This window comes from Diospyros lotus, chromosome 13 (assembly GCF_014633365.1).
Source record: "Diospyros lotus cultivar Yz01 chromosome 13, ASM1463336v1, whole genome shotgun sequence".
Taxonomy (NCBI): Eukaryota; Viridiplantae; Streptophyta; class Magnoliopsida; order Ericales; family Ebenaceae; genus Diospyros; species Diospyros lotus.
In genome coordinates, this window is record NC_068350.1 from 27,343,858 (window position 1) to 27,358,967 (window position 15,110).

General features: G+C 39.5%; 1 protein-coding gene across 1 annotated transcript in view; it reads right to left on the reverse strand.

Moving 5' to 3' along the window:
* The window catches only part of LOC127788633 (uncharacterized), a 67,488-nt gene that overhangs the window by 32,944 nt on the left and 19,434 nt on the right, over nt 1–15,110 (reverse strand). Inside the window, exon 2 of the mRNA XM_052317139.1 lies at nt 13,165–13,350. Coding sequence (XP_052173099.1) covers nt 13,165–13,350 — 186 coding nt within the window. The remainder of the gene's footprint in view (nt 1–13,164; nt 13,351–15,110) is intronic.

Genomic DNA, 15,110 nt, shown 5'->3' on the forward strand with positions numbered 1-15,110 from the left:
CAGTTGTGCCTTCTCCCTCTTGTAACTTTGATTACATTGCATTTCAGTAAAGTTGAGCGAGATCTTTTCTTCTTCTCTCTCGCTACTTTTCTTTTCGTGCCCTAGGTTTCTGTTTCACAAGGATCTGACAATTGGTATTAGAGCCAAGCAATCCCCAACCATTTGATTTTGATCAAGTTGACGATGAGCAACAAATCCAATCGATCGGAGCTCAATGCAACTGCGATCGAATCCCTCCACTGATCAGATCTAGTGAACTGTGGTAGTTATTTGATCGAAGGCTTGACTGGTGAATCGAGTGATGGCGGAAGGAACTAGAATGAAGCAATTGGAAATTCAATTGGATGCAATGGAGATCAGCCTTCAACAGAATTAGGAGCAACTAGAGAAGAGATTGGAGACAATGGAACTCGGCCTTCGCTAGACTCAAGAGGTGGTGAGTCGAGGTAGAGCTGAGATGATGGCATTGGAGAGAAATATGAGAGAAGACTACTCTAGCCTCAAAAAAGAATTCTTTGATTTTGGTCAGCAACTAAGCACCGTCTTAAGCCTATTCTCTAGAATACCTAACGCGAGCTTGCCGGCAGACTTCCCTCCAAGGACTAACACGGCTCCAATTCTTGCAGGATTTAGAGATAGACAATGTACTCTGGATCCTATAGAAACAAAGGAGTGGCCAAAGTTGGTGCTGAAATCGTCAACAAGAGGACTCTATACAAATCCATACCATCCTCCAATGCCAAGATTAGACATTCAAGTATTCGAAGAAGACAAACCAAGATGGTGGATACAGCAATGTGAACAATTCTTCTACCATTATAGAGTGGCGGAAGAACAGAAGATGAATTTGGCAGCTGCTTATCTCAATGACATAGTGGATGTATGGTTCCAAGGGTGAAGTGGGAGGATGATGAAATTGAGTTAGCCAGAGCTTGTGGAAGATTTTTGTATGCAATTCAGGGAAAGAACTATGATGAACGTCAATGAAGTATTCAATCAGCTAAAGCAAGAAGGTTCGGTGGATGAATATCAAATCAGGTTTGAGGAACTAAAGTCATTACTGATCATCTCTCATCCAACCTTAGACGAATCATATTTTGTGTCTAGCTTCATGAGTGGTTAAATGATGAGCTAAGACAGTGGTTAAAGTTTATCCTAACCCTAATGCAGCTAAATCATCTACTATGGAGCAGAGAAGAAAGTTAGGGTTATGCTTTAAATATGAGATAAATTCAATCCCCACCCACCAATTTCGAAGACTTTTACTGCACATGGAAGGATTAGATAAAGAAAAGGAAGAAGACGACAAAGGGGTTGTTCTCCAAGAAGAAACTGGTGAGAGCAAGGTGATCACTGGTAAAATGTTGTAAAAATTATTACAGAAAGGGGTTCCAAAGTCTCAGCTGCATTCCATATAAGCTGTCGAGTTCGAAGACAGAATTGAGGCGAAGGAAGAACATTCAATGGCTACGAACACTGCGACACTTCAACTCCTCAATGAGAAAAAGTAACGGAGAAAGAAAGAGAGAAGAATAAACCAGGCAGTGAAGGCAAGAATTGGTTGATCCATAGCCAGCTTTTGACATTTCTTGGGGATAAGCAATGTTTCAAGGGAAGGGGTATTTGTCACATTCTTAGGGGGGCAAGACAATAATTGTGTTTTTTCTCTCATGCTTGATGTTTGTACTTAGTTGTAGAAACGGGTGTGCTTTATTCGGTAATACATTCCAAATAGTTGTATTGCTAAGGCTATAAGGCTATAAACAAGCCATAGCTAGAGGATGGGAATTATCATGTGTAATGAATTGAATCATTTCCCTCCATTTTTTTGTTATCTCTCTCTCTTGAACATTTTGCCTCCATCTCTTGCTATTTTCCCTCCCTTTCAATCTAAGTCTCCCTCCAAGGATTTAACACTTGTCATGACCCTAGGAATTACCCAAGGATATATTAGTAAATATAATAGTAGAAGTTGGCATATAATATACAATAATTGTAATTTCTTTTCTTTCTTTCTGTTATAGTGTTTTGTCCTATTCTATAGGCAGTTAGACTAGTTGTTACATTGCACATGGGAGGCTGTTAGGCTATATATAAACCTCAGCTGTGGTTGGATGGATATGCTTGATTTGAATGAATTCTTAATTCTTATTTCTCTCTAAGACTCTCTCCAATCTCCCTCAAGTTATCCCCCTTTCTTTCAATATCTCTCCTTCTTTCTACTGATTTTCCCCTTCCTACAATTCTGATTTCTTCTCCCAATTCCTATCACAACCCTAACTAACCCTAGGGTTGTGACATCACTATGAAGGAGGAGATGTCTACCCTTCTTCCATGGCACCTGGGACTTGGTCCCATGACCCAAGAGGGTTCATCCAGTTGCATCCAGATGGGTCTTTAATGTTAAGTATCATCCCGATGGTTCTATTGAAAGGTATAAAGCACGACTGGTTGCCAAAGGGTAACACTCAAACCCTCGGTATTGACTTTTTTTTTAGACTCTCTTGTTGCTTATCTTAGCTCTGTTTGTGTGCTTGTGTCTGTGGCGGTCAATCTAGATTGGCCCATGTATCAACTAAATGTGAAGAATGCTTTTCTTTATGGTGACCTGATTGAGGAGATTTATATAAAGCAACCACTTGGATTTGTTGCTCAAGGGGAGACTCATCTAGTGTGTAAATTAAAGAAAGTTATTTATGGTTTGAAGCAAAGTCTTACACCTTGGTTTGACAAATTCAATCACATCGTTTTTGCTGTAGGATTTAGGTGAAGTCAGGCTTATCATTCAGTCTTTGTGCGACATAGTATTTGAATAATTAGATATATTGCATATTGTTGTTAGTGTTTTTATTTATTTATTTGTTATAACTATGTCTAATTAGGCTAAGCCCATAGGCTAAACCCGTAGATTAATAGGTCTGTTGTGCCTATTATAAATAACACACTAAAAGACTAATCTCTTAGGTTTTTCTCTCATAATTGTTTTCTCACATGGTATCAAAGCCATCAATGAGAAAAACCCTAGCCACCGCTGTGTATCTTTTTCCAACAACCTAAAAACCCTAGTTTTCTTTCTTCACCATCATTGTTCATGTAGAAAAAAAAAAACCCTAGTTTTCTTTCTTCACTGTCACTGTTCACATCGGAACATCACTGTCCGGCCGTCGTTTGCTGAAACCGACCCCACCCTAGGGTTCGCCGCCTTTAGGCCGAGTTGCTGCTGGAAAATCGCAGCCACACGCGCCAACGTGGAAGGCACGTCCACTGGCCGTTTTCTCCCGGCTTCTCCATATCAGCTCGCCTCCCTTCCCTAGGCCTATTCCCGGTGTCAAATCCTTGCTGTGTCAACCTTCAATGACGCAATTTCTGTTGGTGCTACTCCCGCAACTACACCTATTGCCCCTGCTGCCTCTCAGTCCTTTACTGTCTCTAATCTCGGAACAACCAATATCACCACTATCAAGTGTTATAACCCTAGGATTTGCCTAGGGTCTAGGAAGGAATTTGGTAAGAATTAGAGGTAGATAGGGCAAAAAGGGAGGAAAGAACAGAATGGACAGAACTGAGGAAGAAGAGAGACAAACGGGAGAGAGAACTAGGAGAATTGAGAGAGGGAAAATGAGAGAATTCAAATCATTCATTAAGCTAACTTCCTCTAACTACTCAAGCCTATTTATAGGCTTACAATGAAAGATGCAAACAATAATAACAAAAAATGCAACTAATAAGGAAAACACATAACATGTATTACTAATATATCTTTGGGGTTCCTTGGGGTCGTGACAATCCCCACGCCTTCAAACAATTCTTGTCCCCAAGAATTGACAGTTATTGACCCCATTCCTCAGCCGATTCCAACCTTAGCAATCTGGTTTCTTCTTTGCATTTTCTTGTGCTTATCTCGTATTCTCTTTTTCTTTTGCCTTTCCACATCTTTTTCTCCATTGACACATCTCCCAAACCAGATGGCAGTAACCTCCTCTTCCACAATATCAAAACTCCCAAACCAAATGGCAACAACCTTTTCTTTCTTCATCATCTAAATCTGGTCCACACCAGGTGAAATGACAGCAATACTGTCATACGGCTCGAGATCAAAATTGCTCAAAACGGCAAGGTTAGTTTCTTCGGCTGAAATTTCCTTGACCTACGACTCCTCAACAGTAATAGTACTATTACTTGCTGCAACACCAAATCCAGCCTTTGAAGCTCTTTCCTCATCTTTAGTAGGGACCTCCTCAAGTGGAGAGACTTTTACTTGCTGATTGCTGGAGTACCCCAAAGGCTCACTTTCAGCAGATTTTTCCTCAAGTGGAACCTCAATCTCTTCTTCAGCAATTACCCTTTCTTTCTTGTCATTCTGAATTGCCTGATCTAATTCAGGTTTTCCCTCATTCTTTGAGGCTACCATTCCCATTTTTACGACCTCATCAGCCTCATACTTCTCATCAGTTGCATGAACACCATTTTCCTCTTCCACTGCTACTTCATCAACTTCCTGTACTACTTGATTAGTAGCATTAGGAGTTCCTTCGATCTGTTGGTTGCTCTTAGGGTAACCTTTAGGCAGCAGCCCATGCTTTTGGTATATAGCTCCCAGCGCCAACTCTTACAGCCTAGCCTTCTCCACTGCTTGATGTACCGTGGCCAGAAACATCATTCTCACCATAGGCCTCAGCATATCATTAAGACCATTAATGAATCTTAATAAAAAATAAGACTCAGTCAAAGTTGGATGAAAATTGAGTACAAGTGCTTTCAATTTCTCAAACCTGACCAGGTATTCCATAACCAAGCCCTCTTGTTTCAGTTTGTTGAGCTCTTCTTTATAGCTCTCATCTCCGATCTGATTGAAGGAAGCAGAGTATTCCCTAGAAAAGCATTCTATCGGAATACTAACCTGAAATTTATGTGAAAATAGAATCAAAAAGTCATCCAACTGTCTACTGAGGTCCTTGATTCCTTCCCTTGTTGCAGCACATAGTCCTTCAGCCATCTCCTCCGTTCAATTCCTTGAAAATTCACTGTTGTAACAACCTCTTACTCAACTTCTAAGGATCTCTTTGGAAATTTATTCCGGTACTAAAATTCAGCAACCCAAGCCAACGCAATGGTTGCTTCCAATTCAGCAACCTTAATTCCTGCTGCTTAACAGCCTCCAAATCAATATTTTTTTTGAAATCTGATAGCAACTGCGATGGCTCCAATTACTCAGATTCACTTCTCACCACTTCTTGCTCAAGAATCAATGTCAGAGATTACCAAACCGAGATTCATCCATCTGAAATTAATAACTGAGGATCGTTGGCCAATTCTAATTCAGCAACCACCTTCCTGAATCGTCCCTGGCTTGTTTCTAAAACACTTCTGCTGCGCAACTCCTCTTCTTAAACCTGATCGAGTTTGTTTAGCCTTCCGGTTTGCCTACTCACAACTTCCAACTTCACCAGAATTCCATCATTATAACCTCGCAAAACAGCCTCAATCAGCCCTATCCTGATTTGCTTAACTCACAAGCAGCAATCGAGATCTGAATTTCTGCCCCCGACTGTGCCTGCCTTCTCGCCTCAACCACATGCGACGAGTTTGCCGAAATCAAAGTGATTCAAGGATCGCCTCCGTCTCACCCAATCACCAACCTATGCTTGGGATTCCCTTGAATTCTTGAATTGCCCACTATCTCCAGAATTCCTGGAATTTGCTTCTCTTGATTTGCCTTCTAATTCCACTCGATATCCCGTTGGAATTCTTTTGGCCTGCGTCGTCTTCACTCCCAGGGCTGAAGTTGCTTTGCTCAGCTTCACTTTTCAAATCCGAACTTGCTTTGCTCAACTACACCTTCCAATCCGTGTTCAATCCTGCCTTGCAACTGGTCACTGTGTTGGATTGCCTAGCCCGCTCAATTTCGGTTTGTCTCTTCTACCTTCGAGTCGACTTCTCCAAATTGACAACATGAGAATCGCCGCTAGCGGAAATCTGCTTCTGGACAATTTCGATCTCAATTGCTCAAGGCTTTGCTTCTCATTGTGACTTCCTTCTCACCGGATTCGGTGCCTCCTTCTCTTACCCGATCACCGTCCAAGGCCTGGAGAACCACTAGCTTTGCTACAATCTTCTTGGAGTCATTGTCACCATCCAATCACCGACCAAAGCTCCGTAACCACCAGAATTCCTTATCTCTGCCTTGGCTCAAAATCACAACACTCCGCTTCTAGATTACAGCTCTTGACTGACTCAAGTCAGAGATCACCTGGCCGTAATTTGCCAGAATTCCACCAACCTTTGTCCAGTCGTAATTGATAGATTCGCCTCAAGCTCCACTACCAATGCCAATGATCTGCTGTTATGAACTTAATCGTCACTTGCGAAAATCACACTGGACAGGATCGTTCACTATGAATCCACCGATTCTGGAAATTGTTTAGTTAGATACGATTTTGCTTTGCCTACAATTCGTCACCTGCTGGAGTTCGACAAACCTCAATTCCGAGCCGATTGTTTGATCTCGATCACTCGAAATTTGCCTTGGCTAATAGCTAAAGCTTCTGGATCACAGCCGAGAGCCGTCGGAATTACTTAACAGAGAGAACCTTCGAAGAGCGGTGGCTCTGATACCAAATGTTACGACCATAGGATTTGCCTAGGGTCTAGGAAGGAATTTGGTAAGAATTAAAGGTAGATAGGGCAGAAAGGGAGGGAAGAACATAATGGACAGAACTGAGGAAGAAGAGAGAAAGACGAGAGAGAGAACTAAGAGAATTGAGAGAGGGAAAATGAGAGAATTCAAATCATTCATTAAGCTAACTTCCTCTAACTACTCAAGCCTATTTATAGGCTTACAATGGAAGATGCTAACAACAATAACAGAAAATACAACTAATAAGGAAAACACATAACATGTATTACTAATATATCCTTGGGGTCGTGACATCAAGTTGATAGGGTCTGCCAATTATCTCTCATGGGCAGCCTCTGTCAAAATGTGGTTCAAAGGGCAAGGCCAAGCCGATCATCTTACCACAAAGGCTGAAAGTGTGCCGGAAGCCAATCAGGCTAGATGGGAACAAGTTGATGCCTAATTATGCAGTCTCCTATGACAGTCCATTGATCCATCCATCATGTAGCTTTTTCGACCATTTGAAACTTATGTTGACGTGTGGAAAGAAACTGAAGAATGTTATACGAATGACATCCAGCGTTTGTACACTGTGGTCTCTAATATCAAGAATCTGAAGCAAGAGTCATCCATGGAATCTTATTTGGGACAAGTTTGGGCTCTCATGCAAGAATTTGATGCTCTTCTTCCCATTACTATGACCAAGACCGAACAGGTTGCTCAAAGAGAAGTTTTTTATGGTTATTGCTCTTTCCGGTCTAAACCCAGAATTTAACGCCATCAAGCATCAAATCTTAACCAGCTCCACTAATCCTACCATGAAGGACTCTTTTAAAAGGTTGTTGAACATGACCGGTGCACATGGTATGTCCTCTTCTTCTCATGTTGTTCCTCCAACCGAATCTTCAGCTCTTGTGTCTCAGGCTTCTCACTCAGGAGGAAATAGAGGCCATAATAATAATTAGACACGTCCACAGTGTACCTTTTATAAGAAATTAGGTCATATTGAGGACAGGTGTTGGAAGAAACATGGTCGGCTCGCTGCTCCGCCTACATCATCTACCAGTGCAACTCATGCATTCTAGAGTGATCCTAGTTCTACCCAATCTACACCAGGTTCACAGTTGATACCTATGTCTGCAGCTGAGTATGATGTCTTTTTGAAGTTTCAGGCCACCCAGCAATCTCATCCTGGTAATCCTATTGCTTGCATTGCTAAAAGCCCATCTCTTGGCCCTTGGATTATAGACTCTGGCGCCACTGATCATATGTGTGGTAATGAACGTATTTTCTCTTCACTTACTTATTCTGATACCTTGCCTACAGTTACCCTGGCTGATGGCACCAAAACTGCAATTAAAGGGATAGGCAAACCACACCTACCTCGTCTTTATCTTTAAATTCGATTTTATATGTCCCTGGCAGTCCTTTCAATTTGATTTCAATTAGCCAGCTTACTAAAACCCTCAACTGCTCAGTCACTTTCACTCCTACCTCTGTTTGTGTACAGGACCAGGGTAGGGGGCAGACGATTGGCGTCGGGCATGAGTCACAGGGTCACTATCATCTTGTTGTGCCAATGGCTTGCACCGATGCTGCTTCCCCAAATCTCCTCCACTCTCGTCTTGATCATCCCAGCCTCTCCAAATTGAAGAAATTAGTTCTTAGTTTGTCATCGTTGTCTTTTTTTTATTATGAGTCATGTCAGCGTGGTAAACACGCACGTAGTTCTTTTTCCAGTCATGTCAATAATAGGGCTGAGGCTCTCTTTTCTCTTGTGCACTCTGATGTAAGGGGGCCCAATCGTGTCACTTCTACTCTTGGTTTCTCATATTTTGTTACTTTCATTAATGACTTTTCTCGTTGCACTTGGTTGTTTCTCATGAAGAGTCGGTCTAAGTTGTTTTCTGTCTTTTAGACATTCACTGCTGACATAAAAACATAGTTTGGAGTTTCTATACGTGTTTCACGTAGTGATAATGCCCCTGAGTACTTTTCTGCTCAATTTACTACTTCTATGACTACTTGTGGCATTCTACATTAATCTTGTCGTCCTTATACACCTCAACAAAATGGTGTTGCTGATCATAAAAATCATCTCATTGAAACTGCACGAACACTACTTTTACATGCCAATCTTCCCATCAAATTCTGGGGAGATGTTGTTCTTACTGCATGTTATCTGATCAATCGCATGACATCTTCAGTGTTAAAGGACAACATTCATCACTCTCTTTTGTTCCCCTCCCAGCCCCTTTATTCTATTTCCCTTCGTGTATTTGGATGTATCTGTTTTGTACATTCCTTTTCACCGGGACAAGATAAACTTGCTACCAAATCCCTCAAATGTATTTTCCTCGGTTACTCCCGGTTGCAAAAAGGCTATAAGTGTTACTCTCCTGAGTTGAACCGCTATCTTATGTCTACTGATGTAACATTCTTTGAACAACAGTCCTTCTTCTCGGTTGTTCAACCTGATTTACAGCGTCTTGACCAGGTATTACCTATTCCTTCTCTTCCGTTACACTTATCAGATCCGTTTATCTCCTCCTCGGTGGACCCTTCACTTCCATCTTTCGGTCCACACTCCCCGACTCCTCCACTTCTTACTTATCATCGTCATCCTCATCCTGCTCTTGGCACCGGCATTCCTCTTGACTGTGACTCTCCTGACTCATTCTCTCCATCAGTGGTCACTCTTGCCATGGATCCTCAGCCCGACAACCTTCCTATTGCACTCTGCAAAGGAACACGGTCTACTCGCAATCCACATCCTCTTTATAATTTTTTGTGTTATGACCGTTTGTCACCTGCTTATAGTGCTTTTGTTTCGTAAATTTCTTCTGTTTCTATTCCTAAAACCACAGGTGAAGCCATGTCCCATCCTGGTTGGCACCAGGCTATGTTAGATGAGATGGGTGCTTTGCATTCTACTGGCACTTGGGATTTGGTGCCTTTGCCACCAAGAAAGACTCCCGTTGGTTGTCGGTGGATGTTCACCCCTAAAGTGGGTCCCGACGAATAGGTGGAACGTCTTAAAACCCGCTTGGTTGCCAAAGGCTTTACACAGATCTATGGGTTGGATTACAGTGATACCTTCTCTCCAGTTGCTAAAATGGCCTATGTTCGCCTATTTCTCTCTATAGTTGCCACGCGTCATTGGCCGCTCTAGCAATTGGACATTAAGAATGCCTTTCTTCACAGTGATTTCCAAGAATAGATTTATATGGAGCAACCACCTGGTTTTATTGCTCAGGGGGAGTCCAATGTAGCCTGCAAACTCAAGAAGTCTTTCTATGGCCTGAAATAATCTCAACGAGTGTGGTTCGGCAAGTTCAACACTGTGGTTCAAGCCTTTGGTCTCACTCGAAGTGAAGCTGATCATTCAGTTTTCTATCGATATTCTTCTTCTTTATGTATCTATCTCGTCGTTTATGTAGATGACATTGTATCACAGGGAACGATCAAGTTGGTATACAAAATCTGAAGGAACATCTTCATCAGCACTTTCAGACTAAAGATCTAGGCAAACTTCGGTATTTCTTGGGTATTGAAGTTGCTCAATCAAGAGATGGGATCTCAATCTCAGAGGAAGTATGCACTTGACATCTTAGAAAAAACTGGTATGGTGAACTGCAAACCGATTGACACCCCAATGGACTCAAATGTCAAACTCTTGCCAGGACAGGGGGAGTCTTACTCAGATCCTGGAAGGTATAGAAAATTGGTAGGCAAACTGAACTATCTCACAGTCACTCGTCCCAACATTGCTTTTGTTGTGAGTGTGGTGAGTCAGTTTCTCAATTCTCCATGTAATTCTCATTGGGATGCTGTTATCTGGATTCTGAGATATATCAAACGAGCACCGGGTAAAAGGTTACTCTATGAGGATAAGGGGCACACAGATATTTGTTGTTATGCAGATGCAGATTGGGTTGGCTCTCCTTCTGATCGTCGGTCGACCTCTAAATATTGTGTTCTTGTGGGAGGAAATTTAATTTCTTGGAAAAGTAAGAAATAGAATGTAGTAGCTAAATCCAGTACAAAGATAGAGTATCGAGCTATGGCTAATGCAACTTGTGAGCTCATCTGGCTTAAGCAACTCTTAGAGGAACTCAAGTTTTGTGAAGTGTCCCCTATGAAGCTTGTTTGTGATAATCAGACTGCCTTGCACATTGCTTCCAATCCAGTGTTCTATGAGCGGACTAAGCATATTGAAATTGACTGACACTTTATTAGAGAAAACCTAGTTGAAGGTGTTATTGTTACAGAATTTGTTAACTCCAGTGATTAACTTGTCGATGTCTTCACCAAGTCTCTAAACGGTCCTCGGATAGAATATATCTATAACAAGCTTGGTGCATATGATATTTATGCTCTAGCTTGAGGGGGAGTATTAGAATTATTAGTATAATTAGATATATTGTATATTGTTGTTAGTGTTTTTATTTATTTATTTGTTATAACTATGTGTAATTAAGCTAAGTCTATAAGCTAAGCCCGTAAGTTAATAGGCCCATTGTGCCTATTATAAATAACACACTAAGAGACTAATCTCTTAGGTTTTTCTCCTATAATTGTTTTCTCACACATAGTTCATATGGTATTGTGGTATTGTATATGTTGATGATATATTGTTATCAGGTAGTGATATAACTAGTATTATAGAAACTAAGAAATACTTGCAGCAACAATTTGTTACAAAGATCTTGGTCAATTGAGGTATTTTCTTGGTATTGAGGTTACTTGTGTTAAACAAGGTGTAGTACTATCTCAAAGAAAGTATGCCACAGATCTTCTATAGGAAACGGGCTTATTAGGGGGCAAAACCAACAGAAGTTCCTAAGAAACCTAAACTTGACTTGTGGAAGGATGAAAACCTTAAGGACAATACACAATACAGATGACTAGTTGGGAAACTTATTTAACAGTGACTAAGCCAGATATTGTGCATGTTAAGGGGTTAATTAGCCAATTTATGGAAAAACCTAAGAAGATTCATTGAGAAGCTGCCAGCAATATTCTAAGGTATATTAAAAAATCTCCAAGAAAAGGACTATGGTTCAAAAAGAACAAACATATGGATTTAGTTGGTTTTTCAAATGCTAACTATGCTGGTGACAAGGGTGACAAAAAGTCAACATCGAATTACTGCACTTTTGTAAGAAGAAATCCAGTAACTTGGAAAAGCAAGAACCAAACCATTGTGTCCAGATCTAATGCTGAAACAAAATATCGTGCTATAGCTCATACCACATGTGAATTCATATGGTTAAGGGATTTGTTAGAAGATTTTGGTATTACATACACGACTATTCATATGCACTGTGATAATCAAGCAGCAATTCATATTGCAAGTAACCCTGTTTTTCACGAACCGACAGAGCATATTGAAGTTGATTGTCACTTTGTGAGAAATGTTGTTACTAGTAAGAAGATTTGTACTCCATTTACCCCTTCAAAGGATCAGGTTGCAGATATGTTCACCAAGGCCCTTAAGAAGGATGACTTCACCAAACTAAGTGACAAGCTTCACAAGATGGACATCTATGTTTCAGGCTTTCAGCTTGAGGAGGAGTGTTAGTAGCATATCCTAGGGATGTAATTAGCAGTACATTATGATAAGATATTAGCCGTAATTAGCTGTATAGAAAGTTTCTTATTCCTGTATAGTTTATTAATTTATTCTGTTTTCTAATCTAGGAATAGGCTGAATGTATATAAATGGCACATTCTCTTATTTTTACAAGGATGATATAAAGCTGGTTTCCCCAAGTGATTGGGGAAGTATTAAAGTGAGCAGAAAACAGAATAAGATCACATGTACTGATCCAGGTGACAAGGAAGATAGAAAACTGGCTCTGTTTGGGGAATGGATAGCACTTGTAGTAAAGCCTGAAATGAAACACTACAAATTTTTTATTTGAAATCAAGAATTTATATGAAGGACCATGAACAGATATAGTGAATAATTATTATTGAGTTCAAGATGTGTAGTGCAATAGACATGTGGCATACCCTGATAATTTGTATAACAGATTCCAAATGCTTGCCTTCATGGGGGCAAAGCAAAATTATTACATTGAATTCAACCCTTTTGTCATTCTATGTTATCAGATGACGTTCTCCCATAAATACCACATCCCTGTTCCTACTAAAATTTGCTTATCTGTGGTTATGTGGTGAAATTTTCATCCAAATAAACCAGGAAAAGATATGTGACCATGATTTATATGAGATATAAATATGATCAAACAAAGAATGTAGTCAAATCTTCACCACCATGCAGAAAGAAAAATGCCTACATTAATAAATGAAAGCTTCTACAATTTTTTATCTAAAGAAAACTTTTGCTTGCTCCAAAAATCAATTTACTTAATTTACGCACTGGTCAAATTATTATGTGCTATCCACGAAATGCGAATTTCAAGTATGACAAACACCCAGAAACAGGCAGATGTGGAAACAAAATAAATAATTAAAGTGAAAATATCCTCAATTTATATCTACCAAAACCTTCATAACATATATGGGGTCAAAGATAAAACCTCAGCCTGAATGATGTGGACATCCTTCACTATGAACTCAGCAGCCCTATTTTTATCTTCCGCTTCAAGTATAGATGCCACATCATTCACCAATGTGTCTTCAACACTAGTACCACCAAAGACTGTCAAATCAATATCTCCATCAGGAAGATATGTTTTTAATGGTGCTGACCCAAATGGGAAGACCTGAGCAAAGTTCAGACAGAAATTTTGTGAACATGATATGAACTAATTAAAAGAAAATTGAAGACAGTAGATTCAATCAAGATTTGGGTACAAATAGAAGTAACATAATTTAATGCAAGGCTAACATATTATCAGAAGTTATTGGAAATTTCATGGGGAAAGGATTGCTTCATCCATCTCACTGGTCACCCATTCCTCGTCAAAATTTAAGAAGAAACCAGACTGCAAAAACATTCGCAAGCCCTAAGATATTCCAAGGAAGTTATTGGTTGTTAGAATAGACAAGAATCAACCAATATCATTAGGTTTCCTAACCGTTATAGACCAAATAATCAGTAAGTTTAACTCATAGCCAAGCTATATTTGCAGGTGCAATATCCATTAAAAAACTTGTGTATATATAAAGAAATATAACCAAAAGGGGGCAAGTAACAGATAACTTGAACAAGTAATTCAAACGCAAATTAATACCCAACTCTCCTTAGTTTACTCTTCTATATAGTCCTCTAAAATCCAGGAAACTTAATTTGTATCACCAAATTACCTTTTAAACCTCAATAGAAACTCATATAGTTTCATTCAAACCCAGAAGGAATAAATTTTTATTTTTTTCTTGATAAAAGGAATAAATTTTGTATTTTTGTGTCTGATACACAACATTACGTCTTAATCTATTTATTGTTAGAAGCAACAATTAAAGCCCATTAAAATACAAGAGGTCAATTTATATACAATTTTAAGACCAATCTTGATCATAGAATCAAGCTAACCTATATGTTGTGTCATAGGCAAAAGCCCATTAAAATACCAAAAAAGCCCAAAAGCTCAAAATAACTCTTTGGGTTAAAAGGCATAAATATAACTCCGACATTCAAAAATCCCTCCAAATATTCCAAGAAAAAAATAAGCAATTTTCCATAAAAAATTCTAATTCTGAAAGGATTTTGAAATATTGGGATAAATATCATCCATAAGAATCCTAGTCCTAACAAGTTCCAAAATATAAGAATACTAATCCTAACGGATTACTTAAGATTACTTCATATCCCTGATAAATGAGCATGCACTCATTCCTAAAAGGGCACGCCTCTAATACTAGTTTCAATATAATCTTCATAATCTTCAGTGTCTGACTTAAATATCGGAGTATTTGCGTGAGAACCTTCCCGTATCCTCTAATTGTTTTCTTCTTTGTAGATTCTGGCAGCTTAACGACGACATTCCCAGTCTAATAAATTCATTATTGTATCTTGATGACAACAATTGACACTGTCTGTGGGAAGCACCAAAAAAGCCTAAAAATACTACAATGGCTCACACAATCTTAAGCCGTAGGAAGCCTAATCAAATCAATTGGGAAAGAAGATATTACACATATGTGATAATCTCATTAATGGTATGCTCCTTCGTTTAATATTTATGCACCTACCACCGTTTCATTTTTCAATTATTGCTTTGTACAAAAAGAGAACAAATTAAAAAAGAAGCCAAGAAGGCATTAGGTTATATATTTTATATAAACACTATAAAGCTTATCGTGGAAGCTATGGAAAAAAAAGGGGGGCATTATGTTGTATATTAAGAGAAGTTGTCGTGTACATATTATATTATACATTGTAAGAAGGTTCTAGATGAAGCTAGAAGAAGGTGAGAAACCCAAAAGGCCATGGAGGAAGAAGCAGGAGACAACAGCTGCAGGAGACCGACCATCAAAGCAATGCTAGAGAATGAAGCAACACCGGAGATCAGCGGTCGCGAGA